At 54.6% G+C, this 18,834-nt stretch overlaps 5 protein-coding genes across 5 annotated transcripts; 1 reads left to right on the plus strand and 4 right to left on the minus strand.

Moving 5' to 3' along the window:
- Positions 1 to 196: 196 nt before the first annotated feature.
- LRP88_06445 (uncharacterized protein) lies at positions 197 to 5,666 on the minus strand (the record flags this gene model as incomplete). The annotated part of the gene is made up of 2 exons (XM_083242984.1): positions 197 to 5,514; positions 5,612 to 5,666. 2 exons carry the CDS (start codon positions 5,664 to 5,666, stop codon positions 197 to 199), a joined length of 5,373 nt encoding a protein of 1,790 aa, XP_083101920.1.
- Positions 5,667 to 9,395: 3,729 nt separating this feature from the next.
- Positions 9,396 to 11,237, minus strand: LRP88_06446 (uncharacterized protein; the record flags this gene model as incomplete). The annotated part of the gene is made up of 1 exon (XM_083242985.1): positions 9,396 to 11,237. One exon carries the CDS (start codon positions 11,235 to 11,237, stop codon positions 9,396 to 9,398), a length of 1,842 nt encoding a protein of 613 aa, XP_083101921.1.
- Positions 11,238 to 14,139: 2,902 nt separating this feature from the next.
- On the plus strand, positions 14,140 to 15,036 carry LRP88_06447 (oligomeric golgi complex component, COG2-domain-containing protein; the record flags this gene model as incomplete). Its single annotated transcript, XM_083242986.1, has 1 exon — positions 14,140 to 15,036. The coding sequence occupies one exon, from the start codon at positions 14,140 to 14,142 to the stop codon at positions 15,034 to 15,036; it is 897 nt and encodes a 298-aa protein (XP_083101922.1).
- A 121-nt stretch (positions 15,037 to 15,157) lies between these two features.
- On the minus strand, positions 15,158 to 16,155 carry LRP88_06448 (mitochondrial 54S ribosomal protein uL1m; the record flags this gene model as incomplete). Its single annotated transcript, XM_083242987.1, has 2 exons — positions 15,158 to 15,821; positions 15,911 to 16,155. The coding sequence occupies 2 exons, from the start codon at positions 16,153 to 16,155 to the stop codon at positions 15,158 to 15,160; spliced, it is 909 nt and encodes a 302-aa protein (XP_083101923.1).
- Positions 16,156 to 16,452: 297 nt separating this feature from the next.
- Positions 16,453 to 17,393, minus strand: LRP88_06449 (SurE domain-containing protein; the record flags this gene model as incomplete). Its single annotated transcript, XM_083242988.1, has 2 exons — positions 16,453 to 17,171; positions 17,222 to 17,393. The coding sequence occupies 2 exons, from the start codon at positions 17,391 to 17,393 to the stop codon at positions 16,453 to 16,455; spliced, it is 891 nt and encodes a 296-aa protein (XP_083101924.1).
- Between the last annotated feature and the right edge of the window lie 1,441 nt (positions 17,394 to 18,834).

Genomic DNA, 18,834 nt, shown 5'->3' on the forward strand with positions numbered 1-18,834 from the left:
AGCCACCAGGAGGTTCGCCCAAGCCATGAACCAAACCACGCAGATGACCTTGCGTCTCTAAACCAAAGGCCGTATCATATTCATATCCATCGACATAATGTTTCCTCCAACAAAATGGACGCCAAAGCGCCAAAGCAATAAACAAAAAAAGCAGCAAAAAACAAAAACAGCTACGGGGGTATAATAAAAAAAGATTTCAACCAAGACCCATGAACTCGTTCTGTCGCAAGAAACTAGACGCCAACTCGTCGCCTCCGTGCTCGGCCGCTTCCATCCAATGAACGGCAACACACATCAGTCCCGGGTCACTCCTCACGTCGTTCTCCTTGCCGTCGCCGCCTCCGCTCGAGAAGCCCGAGCCACGGGAGCCGCCTCCGTTGCCGAGGCCATGACCACCACCACCGGGTCCACTACCAGTCAGGCGGCTACGCTCGTTGCGGCCGTACTTGTCCATGACGGTCTGCTTGAACACCTCGCGAGGCTTGGAGAGGGGGAGAGTTGTCCGCTCAACGTACTCAGGGTTGGACAGGTAGAACAGCGCCAGTTCACGCTGTGCTGTCGGGTCTCCTTCCTTGGCCGTGATGGCCCACATCTTGCCAGCATCGTCTAGCTTGTAGGTTGTAGAGGGTGGTGGGGGAGTGCCGGTTGAAGACTGAGGCACATCTGGGATCGTGTTATCGCTGGGCTTTCGCACATGAGTGTGCGCGGCGACAACTTCATCCGCCATCTCCACCATAGTTCGACAGACCTCTCCCTTAAGCTTGAGGGCTGCCAACGCCGTGTTCCAGAAGGCCTTGCCTCTCTCTTGCTTGTCTAGAACGGACGGCGGTACGAAAGATGCAATGAATTGCAAGTCACGGAAAAGGGACTTGGGTCGAATCGATGACTCTCGGAAGAGAGCCTGCAGCTCCTTGGTGATGATATCAGTGTTGATGTTTCCTCCTGACATGATGGATCGTGTCTCGGAGCTGGCTTGTCGTGGGCCAAAGAAGGGAGTTTGAAGTTGAGACTGAAGTGCTTGAGATCGTCTCTCCTTGACATTGTCGATTGTTCCCTCCAGAGGCGTGGGACGGGCGTTGCCGTGCTCGGTCACAACACTTGAACCAGCATCAGACCTATTCCATCGAGGCCTCTTTTGTCCATTCGACTGTAGCGCAGCAACGATGAGGTTCTCCAGTTCATGCAGGGCATTCAGTTTTGCGTAGGGGTTGGGATGGACGCAGAACATGTTGAGCAATCGCTGGTAAGCCTTCTTGAAAGGAAACTCGGGCTTGTCCTCCTTTGCTGCTGATAGGCGCGGCGTCGAGTCGTTGGTGGCCTGTCCATCGTTGGTAACAATAGGGAGGCTCTCTGAGGTCTCTGACGCTCGCTCCGAAGTCGACTCTCCGGCTCCCCGCAGGTTGCCAAAGCTCTTCTTCTTCTCAATAACTCTGGGTCGTCCAGAGCTTCGTTTCTCCTTGATTTCAGATCGGCGTCTCGCTGCCCGACGGTCCAGAGCATCCTTACGATCGATGCACTGTTGGCCCAGGTTGTCAAACCACGCATCCGTCTCGGAGCCTCGGGAGAAAACTTGGTTGCCGAGGTCAGAGAGCAAGAGACTGACGAGGGATTGTCTCAGCTCGCCTAGGAAGCGAGTCTTTTCGTCGTCAACACGCTGCTGCTGGAACACCGTCTCATTGGAGGACGCCGACGTTCCTGGGCGTCCAGTAGAGTAGCTGGCGGTGGACGGCGCAGTGCCATGTTGCAGGGGGTGAGAAAAGGTTGTTGAGAGATTCGTCAAGCTCGTGGTGGGCGAGTATCTGGACGCACCAGAGCTTGGCGACATGACAGGCTGGAATGGTGACCAGAACGTGCTAGCCGAGTCGATTGTATGAGCTGGCGATGTTCGGTCAAAGTACTCTTGTCCGTCGAGAATATCAGACAAGGCTGAGCTCGCCCGTGGCATGCTCTGCCGCGCCGAATCAAGCGACTGTTGGCTGGGGTTGTGCATTGACAACGCTCTCAAATCTCTTGCCAACGAGTTTGGTCGGCTTGTTGTCGAAGGAGTAAACTTGCGATCGTGTTCGCTAATGACACTTGCAGAATCATCTCCAGCCCATGACAGCTCACGCTCTCGAGCTCTTGCGCGGTCATAGCCTAGCTTGTCACGCTTGTACAGCTCGCTCGACCAGAGAACTGGGGCTTCTCGGATCGTCTCTCCCACGAGTCTCGAGATACACTTATCCACCTCATAGCAGAATCGATGGATTCTCTCCTCACCCATGCAGAAATTCTCAATGCCGCGGCTCTGAAGCCAAGCGGCCGTTGCCTCAGCCGGGTCATCGCTGAGCTTGTTGGGCCCTCCCTGCTCTTCAGAAGCAGCAAGGAGATCCATGATTTGCGACTCGGTGCGGTAGAGGTATGACGAGCTTGGCCCTCGAGCCATATGGGCACGGGATCGCTGGAAAGAGTTCCAGCGCCTAGGCATGCCCATAGTCTTCAATGCCTGACAGATATCGCGACTATGGGCGTATTCTTTTGAGTTGCGCACATCCGTGACATACCACATCTTGTCACGCATGGCACGCACTCTCTTCATCATCCGGTCAATGATGCCTTCGTGGCGTTCCTGACTCTGCTTGAGCCAGACTAGCCAGGCATCGTATTCTTCAATGGCAGATGCTGACCGCCGAATCGAGTCTCTGGGTCCACGGGAAAAGATGTTGATGAGTACCGCGAATCCATTCTCTCGAAGGGAAGGTGATTCCAGTGCATTCAGTTGGTTGAGGGTCTTCCAGTACTGATGAGATGAGACGAAATCAGCCAGTGCCTTGGACTGTGCTGACGCTGCCTTCAGCATGGTGACAAGCACAGCTTCTGGTTGCTGGTCCTTGGGGTTTGGCTCAGGTACAGTTGAAGATTCTCGCTTGGAATCTATCTGGCCCATCTCTTTTCCAACTTGCTTTCTGTACGGGTTTCGACTGGCCATCGACCTCTCCGTAGTGATAATCTTGCTCTTTGACTTGTACCTCTTGAGTCCAGAGGCACGGTTGCTGAGCTGGGTCCGCCCATTCTCGGGTTCGAGGCTGCGAGGAATCTCATAATCTTCAACGAGCTTCAGAATCGAGTCGCGAAGTTGATGATAGTCCTTGTCAAGCTCTGGGCCGTCAGAAGCATCTTCCTCGTCCGTGTCGGTGCTTGACGAGTTCTCCTCATCGTCAAGTTCGTCGTCAGGATCAAAGGTCATGTTTGTCGACAGGCTCTTCCCATCAGCTGAGATGAAGAGAACAACCCATCGCTCCGCACAGGGGTGAACAGATCCACGGACGGTGTCGGCGCCTAGGTTCTGGGTCATCTCGTGCAGGGCCAGGCGCAGGCGGTAGCCATCGTCCTCGTACTTGTTGAGGCGCCTCTGCATCTCCGAGTCCATTGCTGGAGGGGAATATCGCTGAGGAGTCACTGATGTCTGCTCGTCCATGTACCCATCTCGAGTGGTTGTGTCACTAAAGACGGACGAGGCGCTGGTGCTGATGATCGAAGCAGTGTCAAAGTTATTCCGTGGGTTTGACATGGAAATGGGCTGTGAGATGGCAGACATGCCAGAGATGGAGGCAGGACCCGATCTGAAGCTGCCAGAGGCTGCTGACTGGGGCCTCCTCTCTGGGAATATGGCATTTACCAAGGTCACCAAATCTGCCGGGCTGATGACCAAATAGGGGTGAACCTCCTTGGTTTCCCTTAGGGATGTGATGGACCTCGCTGGGAGTAACTTGGCGGCCGGTATCTTGGACTGTGATCCCTGGAATCGGGCGAGGATACTCTCCACATGACCCTTGATCTTTGGGGGCACTTCGACGGGGACGCAGGTCGCCGAAGGCTTCCCGCTCCACATGCTCGAGACGTACTCATGAGCCTTCATGGCAACCTTTTTGAGAATCTTCTCGCGCGCATAGGGCGTGATGTGATACTCAGCCAGCATACCATAGGACTCGGGGTGAATGATGACGCCCAAAAGGAAAACGAAAAAGAGACATCTCCAAACCAACCACCGGGAGGTGTTTTCGACGTACTTGTTGTCAAGCTTCTGGATGACAGCATTTCCAAGTTCCAAAAGTCCTTCGGGGATTCCAGTGGCATCTTCGTCATCGACCAACTCAAACAGCTGGTTCACTGCCCTCTCGTAAAACTCCTTGGCAGCGACCTCGTCCGAGTGGTTCCAGTCTGAGAGGTTGAATCGTGTGCCGTGCTGATCCTCAGCTCGATCCAAAAGGAAGGCTCCGTCCTCGAGAATCTTCATCAGATACCATTCCATGTTAGACTTGCCCGACCAATCGCGCATGGCGGTCCAGATGTTGAGGACCGAGATGAGGAAGTGCTCGCCAGTGGATTTGGGCTCCGAGATCAGGCGTGCCAAAGCAGTGGACCAGATCTCGGTACGCCGCTGGTCCTCGGAGCTATCAGGTCCGGCAGAGTTGGCGAAGCAGGTGTGGATGAGGATCGAGAGGGGGTCGTGACGCTGAAAGGACAGTAATCGTTCAATATCCACGGCGGTGCTGCTTCTTCCGGACGCACTTGCGTGAGACCTTCCGGCAGATCGACCATGAAAGGGGAGAACGGATTCCACAGGCTCCAAACCTTTGTGATAAGTCAAGAACGAGTTCAACTCGGAACTTGACAGGGAACATATACGAGTGGCCAGGTAGTCCGGGTTCGTACGAAGCTGCGTGAGAAAGTCCATAAAGGTATCCCGGGCAGAGGCGGAAATGTCGTGCAGGAAAGGAGTGATGGTTTTGAGAGGACCAAGAGCAGCTGAGTTAGTCGGAGTATCCAAACTTTCAGAAGAACCAAAACCAGCCGAGGCGAGGCCCTCCATCTCGGGATCAAGAAGGGCGTAACGGCGGAGCTCGTCACAACTGTTGCGTACATCGTGAATGGCGTTGTAGAGGGCGGAAAAGTTCTCCTTGTCGTCCCGGCGGAAGCTGTCGACCAAGTTACGATGGGCTATCTCTCCACAACGGGTCAGACGGGCGCTGAGGGCCGTAGAAACCAAATTCCTCTGGAGTCGCAGACGGGTGTTGGCGCGCTTGCGCTCCTGGTACTTGGACAGTCGTACGAGATGGGCCAACTCCTCGAGGGTCGTGCTCTCGTTTTCGGGGGCCAGGTGCGGGTTTGTATACTGGGAAACGTCCTGCAGAAGCTTGGGGAACGGCGAAGGGGCGTCCTCGTTCTTGGAGTCGGCGGGTTTCACGGTCGAATCGTCGGGAGCGTGTCGTGGGCTCGGCTGGCCAGGCATGTTGGGCTGTGCCACGATGGGCTTGCGGGAGGACATGGCTGGTGAGTGTTGCTGGGCATGGCCCCGATGGGCGTTGTCGTCGGAGCGTCGTAGTGGTAGGGTTTGCTTCGTGTTGTGAGCTGGATTTGGGCTCGGGGAGCGGCGTCGACGAGTTCGGGGGGGTTGCACATGGATATCGATGTGCGGAGCGGGCGACGCCGAATCTTGCGCGACCGACGATGACACGGCTGTGCGGCGGCGAACTAGATCAGCACAAAGAACTACCTTGGAGGCTCATATGAGCCAGAGGACGAGAGAACCCTTGGTGGGTTCACAGTGGCGACGTCGGAGCAGACGTACTGGGAGAGGAGTGAACGCGGACGGGCGAAGACAAAGATCGTTGCATAGAAACCATGCTGAGCCCATACAGGAACTCTACGTCGCAGCCGCACAGCTCCTATGGCAGCTCTCAACGAGGGGCTGCTCACGGGTCTGCCGGGCGAGTAAGTCGAGGCTGAAGGGTATTGGACGAGGTCGAGGTGAGTCGAGTCTCGGTGGTCGTGCAAACAATCAGAGAAGGTGTGCTAGTCCGGCCAGCAACTGGAGAAGGGCAAGGCGAGGTACTGTAAGGAGTGACAAGGCGCGCGAGGATCGAGTATAGCGCGTTCCAAACTGCAGCTCTGGCGTGGGAGGAACTGGGATGGATCGTATTACGGGGATTGGAGTCGCACGTCGGAGTCGCCCAAGACAAAACACAGAGAGGGACAGAAAGCGGAGGAGGAGAAGTCTATGGTAGAGAGAGCAGAGCAGAGTAGAGCAGAGTAGAGGGGAGGTAGGAGGAGGGGGAGAGGAGAGAGGAGAGAGGAGACAAGAAGGTGGGGGGAGAAGTAGCAGCAAAGCCCAACTTTTAGGTGCGGTAGAAAGAGTGAGCAAGAGGGAGAGGCAACTGTAGGCCTCATAAGACAACAACAGGACAGCAACAAAAGGGGGCTCACGCTTCACAGCTGGCACCTGCTGGTTGCGCCGACTGCATAGAGGCAAAAAGAGTCGAATCGAGGTTGAGGGGGGGTGGTGGTCTCTTTCTCTTGGGCTGGGATAAGGATGGGATTCAATATGATGGGGTAGAGGTAGGCGAAGGCGGGAGAGAACAGTCAAGGTGGAGCATTCAGGTTCCCACGGAGCGGTACGTACCACGGGCGGAGCGGGCGGGCGATGCGCGCTAAGCCCCTCTCGGAGACGGAGACGCGGCAATGCGGGTGCGAGATTGAGCTACGATTGGGCCGCCGGTCCCCTGCTGCTGGCTGCGGGCCCGGTACCTGAGCCCTGTGCCATTCGCACGTGTCAGCCAGCGCCTGGGTCAGGTCGGGCCGGGTCTACGACCTTGTTTGGGCCTGAGAAAGCCCGGGACAAGATGGGCATGGACGAAAATTAGGTGAGTTGTGCGTTGGCAGGCGCTAGAATGGAGGGGGAAGAGAGAGAGAGTCGGTCGCTTAATTCTCGAGGCTGAGTTGGTCTTTCTGGGAACTCCCTTGTCTGTTGGTTTGAACAAAGTTGTTGCTTCTTTGAGCGCATGCGCCGAGACAGAACCCATCCATCTGGTCGAGATTAGGTATGTAGACAAGGTGGAAATGTGATATGTACGCATGTGCTGTGATATTGATTGCTGTAAATTGCTTAATACTAAATCATGCCCGTTCCTGGGTTAAGGCTTGTTCCTTTCATGACAACGAATGTAGGTACACTACCACAAAATCCACGTTGAAGATTTGCTGAGGTGGCTAGGTAATATGACTTGCAGACAAATTGATTGACACTACGAAAAAAGAAGCGAACAAGAAGTCTTGTGCTACAGTACACACCTCCATTCTCTCGTTGTCTCGACAAAAAGGAAAAAAGGTACAGAGCAATAATGTGACTTTGGTGTGACTCTAGGCGCTGAGTTGTCACTGCAGAGGCCGCCTTTCGCTTCCCGATCAGCAGGAAGTCAAAAAAACGGACCAGACGTTTACTTCCACGAGTGACGGAGACGCAAAAAAACAAGTTTAGACGAGAAGGAATGATAGTAAAGAAAGAGAAAAAGACGGTAAGATGAGATGCATGCATGTCCCCGTGTTCGGATATTGGCTCTATGGATTATTGATTTGGGCCTGGGCAGGTAGGCACTGTAGGTAGGTTGTCGGGCATTTTACATCCCTTGCATTGGATGGCTGCACATGAAATTTCGTTGGGAGTTGAAAGGCTCAAAGCGCATTCTCGCGCATAATTACTACACCTCCATCCCATGATATCTTCATCTTAAACGCTGCACCGCACAGCCATGTGCCAGAAGCAAGTGCAAACATGACATGTTTCACTCCATGCTGTCCTGTACTGTACATGGCCATTAACAGTTCCCATTAACTCGCTACCTACAGTACAGTACACTACAGTCACTACAAGCCCAGACCCTCCATCCTTCCACCCCCATCCCTCGGACCAATCTCGACGCACCACGCCAGTTCCCTCCATGCGAGGCAAAGACAACAAAGGTCTCTGTGCGTCCCCTCCCCCCATCACCCGTCAGCGAATGCCTTCTGCCAACGCACCAACGGGGCCCTTGCCCAATCATGCGCTACGCCGGTGCACACCACCCCTGGTCCCCTATGCAGAGAGTGCGCCGCTGCCCTCTGTCTCTCCCCAATCATCGGGTGCCAGAACAGGCCTTCACAGGAAGAAAAAAAATCTACAAAGTAACCAGCCTCCACCCCCCTCTCACCGAACATGCCCAGCCATTCAAATTTGTTAGACAGACCGACATGTTTCTGCTGGACGGTGCCGAGGGGTCCATTCCAGCCAGTTATGCAGCCAGAGCAAGCACAAGTTGACACTTGATGCAAGTTTACCGACACGGAGGCGATTATACTCAGCTCGGCTGGCCTCGTCCAGTTTGTTGTCAGTCTCTCTGCTGGTCATCTTTTGGTCTGGTCGCGCCTTGTGTTGGTCATTCTGGCCCTGACCATCTTCGCCTTTCAACTCAGCATCAGCCCAAATATTCCAGCCTCCTCTACCTATCTCCCTCGTCCAGTCTTTCAGATGCAAGCGCATCTGTCATACATGCCTACCTATTCCCAGTCGTACCAGGTCCAGCCCCAAGGTGAGCCGCCCGCCCGGTGCGTTGGCCACTCTCCACCCTGCCCTGTCCAGCTGGTCCACCTCCGTCGTCTCTTGTTTTTTTCCCAACAGTTCACGACGACTTCAAGAAGACTATAGGCGGATAACCCTTGACCGCAACCAGCATAGGCCACCCCAGCTTTCCCCAGCATCTCCTCTTTGAGCCTCGGGCAGCTCGAGTCGTCATGACTCCTCATGCACGTCAGCCGCTCACAATTTACGAACTGGGCGCTTGACAGTTCGTTTTCGCTGGTATGGCGTGTTGTTCATCTCCAGCTCATCTGAGCCGCAGAGCCACCGACGTAACAAAGACCCCGTTTGCTGTCAACTCGGCTCATTCCAGTCCTCAGAGTCAAACTGCTTGTGCGTGAGTTGTGCATGGTTCGCTCTCACTCACCACGTCACCTCATAACGCCCAGTCAGTACCAAGTAACTATGCTTTGCGTTGATGCTTGGACCAAGATCGTCTTCTGTCCGTTACTCCCTTCATCCATGTCATGTCATACAGCTTCAGACCTCTTCGAGGACGTCCCTGCTCGTCCCATCCATACATCTTCATCGACTCGCCTGCTTTTGTCTACGTCCCTCACTGGCCAGATCCTAACCACTTCATCCTGGTTCGTGCAAGCCCTACTTCTAGAATCCTTCCTCCGAGCTGCCGAGGCGTTCGGCACTAACAAGCTGCGTCGACATTGCTCCGGTAGATCTACTTGCACATCACTTCTCACATCATCTCGAGTGATACAAAACATCTTGAAATAACGCATAGATTCGTTGATGCATGAGACCAAGGTGAAGGAACTACATCTTCACCATAAACATGGGTATAATACAACCGCTATCCGACCATAACCTGCACCAATGTGCCATATAAGGCATGCAACCCCAACTGTCCATAACTCGTAGGACCCTGTATGTGGTTTCTGTTCATTTTTCGCTTCATGTACTCCATATAAGTATTTTCGCCCTTTTTTCTTAACGGTTTGGGATCTCCTTAGAATCCTCTCCCAAACCGAATATCAAAATCCTTCAGCACGCTCATGATACTCGCCGCTTCAACCTCGATGGGCATCATCGTCCCTTGAGGTGCTGGGCGGGCTCCGGCACGAGGAGTAGCCTTGAGCTTTGGCAGCCAGGAACCAATATCATCCGCCGCCTTGGAAAAGTTGCGGTGACTTGATAGTGTCTGGTATGCCTCTGCACAGCTGAGTCCCAGGCTAGGTAGGCTGGGAAGAGAGATCTTCTCAGGCTTGGGCTGTTGGGACTTGCAGCAACCGCCGCCAGCTCCCTTGCCACCGCAGCAGCCTCCAGAGCTGCTACCATCCTTACGGTTGAAGTTGGCGGCCATCAGGCGGCAGAAGAGACCAGACTTGGGATCAGCCTGGCACTGGGCACAGGTACCAGGTCCGTTGGGACCACAGGCTCGACGTTCAGATGATTGGTTCTGAGTCTGTGTCCGGCGAGGGAGCTTGACGGCACCATCGGCCGTCATCTCCATGGCTAGTGTAGGAGGAACAACATCGGTCTCCGACGGGGGAGGTGTCTGGACCTGCTGGGAGATGGGAGGAAGGGTATCATTTGGAGTCATGGCTGGGGTCGCCAGTGAGGTGTCTGCGCAGACGCAGTAGGTTCCGTCCTTACAAAACCCACAGCCGTCTCTGAACGGCATGGTGTCTAGTGAAGGAACTTGGGAGGGAGCAGTGTAAGTGTCTTGGGTGACGTTGGTGGCCTTGCGAGAGTACATGGCGGTAAAGTCTGTCTCAGCCTCATCATGGCTGGAGCGGTGCCTCTTCTCGCCGGAAATGTCTCCAGACGGCGAGGCCGGACGCTTAAGATCCTGAGATCGGTTGAGGGCGTCAGCCACCTCGCCGAGGCACTGGCAGCTAGATGTCAGACCGCACTTGCTGCAGCCGTTGGCGGCGGTCTTCATCACCTCTTCGGCACAGGCACATCGCCCATTTGGGGAGCAGTTCCCGCAGGTGATGGCGGTATCATCATTTGATGCGTTGATGTCGAGGGTCTCAGGGGGAGAGATTATCTGGGAGATGGAAAAGGAATGACCCGACTGCCGGTCCGGGCGGCCATCGGGAAGACTGTGCCTCTGCGGCTGACTAGTTGGACTTTGAAGTCCATCAAACGGGTGGGAAGTGCTCATGCTCCGTGACTGGTAACCCGAGTTGAAGACGCCTTCATCTAGACGTCGCTTGAGGGTCTCGGCCTCGGTTTCAACCCGGATGCGGTCCTGTCTTTCCCGGTCGAGCATGTTCTCGAGTAGCATGCATCGGGACCGGAAGGACTGGACATCAAGCTCGAGCTCGTGAATCTTGTCCTTGAGCTCCGTCTCATGCTTCTCTTGAGCCTCACGCTGCTGATCAAGCTGCTCCTCGAGCTCGCCGACTCGGGCGGCTCTCCTCTCCCGGAAGGCCCTCTGGGCTGCGCGGTTTTGGGCCTTGCGCTTGGTGGGTGGTGTGTCGGTGGCGGGCTTCCTACCGGGCTTGGGCCTCGGAGGGATCACCCACTCCTTGGAAGTCATGGACATCTTGGGAGGCTCCGGCGGCGCCGGGTTGGGGCTGATTACGGACGACATGGCCATCTTGTTGATGGAAGGGAGAGCAGTGCGTTGTTGAGGTTGTGCGGGTGGAGGTGGCTTTGCACTCGGCTTAATGGAGAGAGGCGTCCTCTGTGGGGCAGTGGATGTGGCTGGTGAAGCCGACCCAGGTGCGGCTGAGATAACACGAGGTCTTGCCGCGGGTGCAGGTGCGAGGACAGGAGTACCAGCGCCAGGGGAGTCGACAGCTTGACGCGGAGGAGATGGAGCGAGTGCTGGGCCTGTCATGGTGGGTGACAAAAGGCCTGATGTGGATGGGTGACGAGTCCTTGTTTGTTATGTGTGTGTGTGTGGCGAGACCGGCGGGTCTCTTTTCGGTCGATCGGTCGTGATGAGCCAAATGGGGTTCGGAGTTCCGAGATGGGGAACTCTGGGGGAATAGGAAAAGTTGTCGTAATCGGACAAGTCGGCTTGGACGAATTGGATAATGCTCAGTCGAGTAAAAGCGTCGTCAATTGGTGGTGAGGTGCTGTGTGCTGGCAGATTGCCGGATCAGATTGATAAGATGGGGGTCGTTCCTAGCTGTTGCAAGGCTGCAGAATGACCCAGGCAGGTCGTGGGTGCGGCTTCGGCTTCGAATTAGAGGCGCGGCTGGTAGCCAGAGAAGAGTCAATTTGACAGCGTGTTGATGGACCCATTCGTGACAGCGCAAAAGAAAAGAAGCTCAGATGTCGCATCTGGTCATCAATTGGAATCACGATAAGAGGATGATGGATGGAGGAGGGGAAAAGGGAAGGGGAGGCAGCAAGAGGGAAATTGATCGTGGGGTGCGTCGCTACTTTTGTGCCCCGACCGCATCCGACGCCTGGGAAGCCAATGGTCCGATTCCAGGAGGCGATGGGTGGATCTGATCTGATTGATAAGATTTGATTGATAAAAATTTCGCATGCACCCACGGCGCCAGGCACAAGGGAAACCACGCCAGGCACCCGCCTGTGTGGGTTTGGCAGGTCCAGCTCGAGCCACTCAACCGCCGAGTTGTGAGCTTACCAGCAATTACAACGGAGCACAAAAGCGGGTTTCTCGCACTCTGATTGCCGGCCAGGCCTCTCTGTCAGGCATCGAGTCGATGGGCGATGGGGTTTCGATGGGGACGTTTAATCAATCATACGCAGGCGGCTCCGCCATCGCTGGCTGTGTCTCGACTTTTTTTCTGCGCCCCCACCTTCTGCAACCCATCATCCTTTGTGACCCCCAACAACGACTCAAGATGGTCCATTTTGAGCCGCGGTTTTTTACTTGATGCAACTAGGAGAGTTTCAGTATTTTGTTGGTGAGGGACGATCGATCGAAAAGTAGTATTCCCGGTCCGAGTTTGAGCTGCCGTCGGTGTGTCTCTGGCGTCCAACGTCTTTGGAGCGGAACTTCGGGATAACAACATCCCCACGATTCTCGGCTCAGCCCCACCTAGCAGACCCTTCTCAACCTTCACCTTTCAGCTTTCTGGTATAAGCTTGATCCAAGGCCTCACCTGGAGCAAGCCACCGGCGTTAGTCGGAGCAAGCCCGGGCCATCTGAGCGACATCCGTTGACCCTGTGGTTGCGAGTGTTGTGGGAAGCAAAAAAAAAAATGCCGTGCAACCCAAGCGTTCTCGGAACTCCGACTTCGCTCCCACCACCCGCTTTGCAAATCCTGGCCGCGTGGTTTGCAGAGCAGGGACTCTGGGCCTGTGCTCTCCCAAGGATCAGAGACAATACCGGGCCCGCTCACGTGGGAGGTCTTTTCCAAAAGACTGAATACCCTTTGTCGGGACTCTGAGAGGCCGGTCGTACGACCTGCACCAAGGCTGATCCATGCCCCGAGCGACGCCTCCACGGAAATATCCCACGGCAGTACGGGGGCATCTCATCAGGGTCTTCAAACTGCCAACGAGATCAGGACAAGATGATGTGACAGATTCAACTGGTCGCGATGGGATCCATGGTCTGGCTTGGGCTTTTGACAGGCAGCACACGCATACATGCACGCATAGCATGGTAAAGGCGAGACGCCATCAGACCCTTTCGGCATAGTAGACACACATCTCACGAGATGCCATGGGAGGTTACGGTCGACACCGATGCACACCGAGCCGGCATGCAAGCGGGCAACTCGTCTTTTTTCTCCCAACAAAGATTGTCGAATAGCGACCGTCGTAGCATGTCCTTGTCTTCCCAAAGAGGAAATGTGTCGTCTCTCCCGCCTTTTCCCACTCCGACTTTATCCTCGGCAACCGATTCATGTTCGGCTCCTCCAAACGTAATGCGTATCCGCTTCTTCGAGACTTTTTCTCCCCGACTCAATTCCTTTTTTTCCATCCGCTTATCGCGCCCCCCGAAGCGCGTGGGATTCTGCCCAGGCCACCTCAGCTGCTTCAAACTCCACCGAGCTAAGCCTTTTGTCTCGAATCGTGCCTTCGCACGGAGCACACCTGGACACAACCAACAGTCAGTAGACGGGACCAATCAGAGGCTGAGGCATCGTTGTTCATCCCATGGAATTGGAGAAGATGTTCAGGTGAGGTGGCCTTGACGGAGGAGGCAGATTGAGCTGATTGTCGCCTCACTGGATCCAGCACGGTAAAAAGAGGTCAGCATAAGGTATCAGCTGTTCGACTTTTAAGACATTTAAAAAAGTATAATAAGGATAATTAAATAGTAAATAACAGAGATGTAAAGTATACCTTGGATTAAGATATCTCTTGGAACAGTTGATGTTCCTCCACCCACAGACGAGCAGCACTTGAGACTTAAAAGCTGTATTGTGCCGTCTCATTTTTTTTCCCTTTGACCGCGTGCCAGGGTGTTAGACGTACGAGTACGAGCCCACGAACTCCTCCACAGAGTATACGGATCTACCAATGATTCAAGGGTGCTCAAGAGCCAAGAGTGTTCGTTGCACCCTGGAACATCACGAGGTGCGATTTATGCCGGGTGGGTGTCTTGACTCAGCAGAGGTTAGCACAACGGCACAAGTCCGGGGTTTATCGATAAGATAATCAGTACCACCCCTTCCAATCATGGTTAGCGCCGCCGATAACGCTCATGCCGCCACGAAGCTCCTCCACCAATCCATGCCACCTCACCTCTAGTGCTCCAGCATCGTGGGAGACAACTTACAGAGCACACCCACGACACACCACCACCTACAATGGCCGCCGCGCCGGACCCTCTCGCCTCTTTCTCGGGTCTCGGGATATCCACCCCGTCCCGTGCTCCCTTCACCCTCTCCGGCTCCGACTCTTCCTCCTCCGTCGACGATGATGCCCCCCTGCCGTTCCCCGAGGCCCTTCCGCGCGCAGACTTTCTTGCTCCAGACTTTCAACCAGCTGCATATCTCTCTGCACTACCAAATCGACATCAGACCCTCGAGGATTTGCGCTCTGACTTGCGCGATCGGAGCGCAGCCATCAGCTCAGAGCTCCTTGAGCTTGTAAACTCGAATTATACGGCCTTTCTATCCCTTGGCAGCGAACTCCGCGGCGGCGACGACAAGGTCGAGGATGTCAAAGTCTCGCTGTTAGGCTTCCGAAGAGCGGTAGAGGAGGTCAAGGGCCGTGTATCGTCACGAAAGGAAGAGACCAATGCGCTCAACGATGAACTTCGTGGTGTGAGGTCAGCCATCGAGCAAGGTCGCAAGATGATAGAGCTCTCTGAACGATTAACATCTTTGGAGGAACGTCTGGCGCTGGACAGCATGCCAGCTTCCAATACCCAGCGAGATTGGGAAGACGACGAAAGCGAAGAGGAAGATGAAGACGAGGACGGGACCCTTGGGAGCTCGCCAACAAGACTGCTTGCTTCAGCACAAGAATGCAGTCGCATTGCAACGCTCACCGAGTCTCTAGACCAGAACACACCCTTTGTGATCAAGATGGAGGAGCGCTTGACCCGTTGTCGGAACACTCTGCTACTAGACTTGGGCAACGCACTAAAGCAGGCCAAAAAGGCTGGCGTGCGTGGTCAGGACAGAGTTCTGAAATATCTTGCTGTATACAGAGTGCTAGGCGCACAAGCAGATGCCATCAAGGCTCTTCGAGGCGGTTAGGAGGAGCTCACATAAAATCCAATAATGATACCCACGTCAAGCCGTTTTGTTTCATTCACGAGGTCGTCTATTCGGTAATATGACATATGATACAATAATACAAGCCCCGCGCTAGCATACTTTACATGATGCTCGACAAGGCCTCGGGGGTAATCTTCTCCTCTGCGTCCTTCAGCTTTCCGTTCAAGCTCAGACCCGGCCCATTAGTCGTGCTGAGAATCACCTCGTGCACCTCCTTGTGCACCTCCTCTGAGATCTCGGCGCATTCGGCCTTGATCTTGGTCAACAGCACCTTGATGTTGGCCTTGAGCTGATCGGGTGTGTAACCCAGCTGGCCAATAGCCATGCGGATGACGCCCTGCCTCTCACGGTAGTCTGCCGCACCGGCCGAGTCTCGCATCGACTTGACAACATCGGGGACGATGGTTCGCATTCGCTTGCTGGGCATGAGGCCCTTGGGACCGAGGATCTTTCCGAGACCGGCCTTGTTGAGGGCCTTTTCGCTGGCCTCGTGGCAGATGAGGCGGTCAAAGTTGATCTGCTCCTGACGGATGGCCTCGAAAAGAGTCTCCTCGCCGACGGCCACGGCTCCGGCGGCGGTGGCCTCACGGGCGATCTCGCTGCCCTCGGGGCACACGACGGCGATCTGCCAGTCGCTCTGGACGGGGTGGGGAAGGCGGACGCTGTTCTTGATGACGGGACCGTTTCGGGCTGTCTTGAGGTTGATGTGTAGCTCGTACTTGACCGAGGCGGGGGGTTGACCGACTTCGACGGCTCGGAGGACCCTGGATATGAGTTAGCATTGATATTGGGGTGTATTTGACTGAGGTCCAGTATCCCCAGTCTTCCCCTCCACCCATTTCTCTCAACTAACCTCATAGCCTCACATAACGAGTGCTGCGGAAAGTCCCTCTTGGTAAGGTTATGCCTCTTGAAATCCTTGGGAATCGGCCTCTTCTTCTTGGTGGTCTTTCTGATGCGGACGACCGAGGCATTGCGGACCTGCTGTGCGGCGGCGGCCGGGGCGAGGAATCGGGGTATCGTGGGGATGGCGGGCCGAGGAGTCTGGAGGAGGGACAGCCTGGCCATGGAGGCCAAGCAGCGGTCGATTGGCGCCATTCTGTGTGGGCAATTGAAGCTCCTGGCTGCTGAATATTGGTGGTCTCGCAAAAAGTCGATGTTGAGCCACAGGCTCTGATGGTGGGCCTGGAAAGTTAGGCGCCAATTCTTATCGATAAGGTGGTGTCCCTCCTTCAATGAGCTCAGGGTATGCCTACAAAGTGATGAGACAACATTTCAAGGATTCCAACTTCAGACAATTTTTCAATATGGTAGATTGAAGTATATATACACAATTACCCCTGTCTTCCGCTATTTACATACTCGTCCCCTTCCGGTAATACTCTCACGCTCTGCTTAAGGCAGGCACACGAGCATATCCCTGAGCTTCGCAAGCACAACATCCTGTCGCTCATCGTTCACAGTCGTCTTGTCAGTGGCGTCACCAATGCTGACAGAAATGTAGCATCCATCCTCAAGAATAACATCCGTCTCGGTGGGCAGGCGATCATCACCGCACCACTCAGTATCAGGCTTGGAAAAGACACCAGGGTTGATGCGGCTCAACACCCACTTGAACTTGGATGCGTCGGTGCACTTTCCTTCGACCTTGGGGAAGTTGACGTTGAGGAAGACGTCCTTGGGGAGGTAGGGCTTTCCAGAATCAACGACCTTCTTGACCAGCTTGGTGGCCAGCTCAGCATACACAAGGCTGCGAGCGGGAACAGGGCTCGTGTTGAAGGCAGTGTTGCCGGAGGAAGCTCCAGAGAAGGCGATCGCCGGGATGCCAGCATCGTGAGCTGCATAGCAGGCAGCGCCGACGGTACCAGAGAAGGGCACCTGAAGCCAGAGGTTGGTACCGACGTTGGGGCCAGTAACAGCCAATTCGGGCGCAGCACCATTCCACAGACCAGGGCCAAAGGTGTCAATACCATACTTGATGGAAGTGACAGGGAACGAGTTGACCCAGTTGAGATCAGGACGCTTGGGGTCAGAGCCGACAGGGCCGCTGTTGGCGGGACAGCTGTTATATTGGCATGCCTCCTTGCGATCCTTGGGCTTCTCGTCGCGCGAGCCTGACTATGTGTTAGTGCATGTTAGCTCTGTTTGTGATGTAACTTACTGCTGCCCGACTTGTTCTCAGCTGGGGCCGAGAGAACAACCTCGTAGCCGGCCTTGTTCAGGGCATCGTTGAAAGTACGGATGTACGACTCTGCCCAGCCATCATCGTTGGATTGAACGATTCTCACTGCCTGGGCAGCAAGAGGCAGAATAGCCAGCGAAACGAGAGACTTCATGATGATGCAGTTGGACAGTTGCAGAAAGACAACGAGGGGAAACCAAGTAAGCTGGCGGAATAAGCTTCAGACACGAGGTGCAGACACAAGCTTTCATACTACACGATGCAACACCCAAACCTATATAACTTCCGACATAAGACGGCCATTGCATGAACTCATCTAACTCTATCCTCGACCGAGCACCAATACCTCGGGGATCGTCCTGTCACTCTAAACAAAAGCCACCAATCAGCGCTCACCACTCCCCTCGTCAGCTGGCACCATGAAACCCCCAGGTCATGCCCACCGCGCCATCAACCACCCCACGTGCCATGCCATTGGCCTAATCAAGATAAAACAGGAGCATCATCCTCAGGCACGTTGGCCGCCGAGTGGTGAGTGACCCCGGGACATACCTATGACTTGCAGAGAAGCTCCGGCATGTCTGTTCGCTTCAGGACAACGGGCCGAGCCGATTCGGTGAATGATGCATCGGGAGAGGGTTTCTTTTTGGGATGTTTCGGTCGCGATTAAGGTGAAGCGGTTTTCCGGGGTTGTTTATCGCAACTACCGGAATCGGGGCAAGAGCCGGCGCCGTTTCGGTGGTTGTGGGGCAAAAGGCCGGGGTTTGTCCCGGAGGTTCTCCAATATGGCAGGTCTACCGGGTTCCGTCCCTGAGCTACGTTTCCACGAGGCGATAGTCGTACGGTCATAGGTAGAAACTCGGGTTAGTATATTCAATAGCTCTATTGCGTAAGTGACCATATAGGTAATTCGGGAAACCCGGGCAATGATAGAGTTCTCGCTTACCCTGAACCTCGGACGGTGAGGGAAGCATCCACATGTTTAACCCGAAAAAGAGGGGGGACTGGATTGGCTGTAGTTGAGTATTGCTTTTCTGGAAGTTCTAGGCGTGTGCTCGATATGACCCAGAACCAAGCTGATGGTGTTGTGAATATCTACGTGTTCGTAAGTAACACTGATGTTGTTGGAGGGGGCGCTACCGCCATTTTCTGGTGACAGATTGGGTAGAGCTCGATGATTATACAACAAAGACAAAGGAGTTACTAACAGTGTAGCAAGGACTAATAGTAGACAGACAAGGTAGTAGACAATACAAGTGATAATGTCAATACCCTATAGTTAAGCCAATTGAGTACTGGGATTGATCAAGAACTATAACGGCTTGTTTTTAAAGGTGAAGGCCATTGAATATACCAGCAATGCGCCAGCCTACCTAGGAATGCATATCTCCCTGGTTAAAAAAATCTGCTATGTTTACCACCTTTGTGTGTTTTCAGAATCTGGAGCCTACGCTGCTTTCCGAGGGGCCGTTTGCCGATCATCCGGAAGATTACATGCACCTTTACTAATCAGCCTCTTCCCCGAAAGCACGATCCTTGACCGCTTGCCCCTGAGATGACCGCATAAGTGTTGGTGATCAGTCTCTTCAGATTGG

The sequence above is a fragment of the Fusarium phalaenopsidis genome (assembly GCF_050370095.1).
Source record: "Fusarium phalaenopsidis strain FUZ10S chromosome Unknown contig_32296, whole genome shotgun sequence".
NCBI lineage: Eukaryota > Fungi > Ascomycota > Sordariomycetes > Hypocreales > Nectriaceae > Fusarium > Fusarium phalaenopsidis.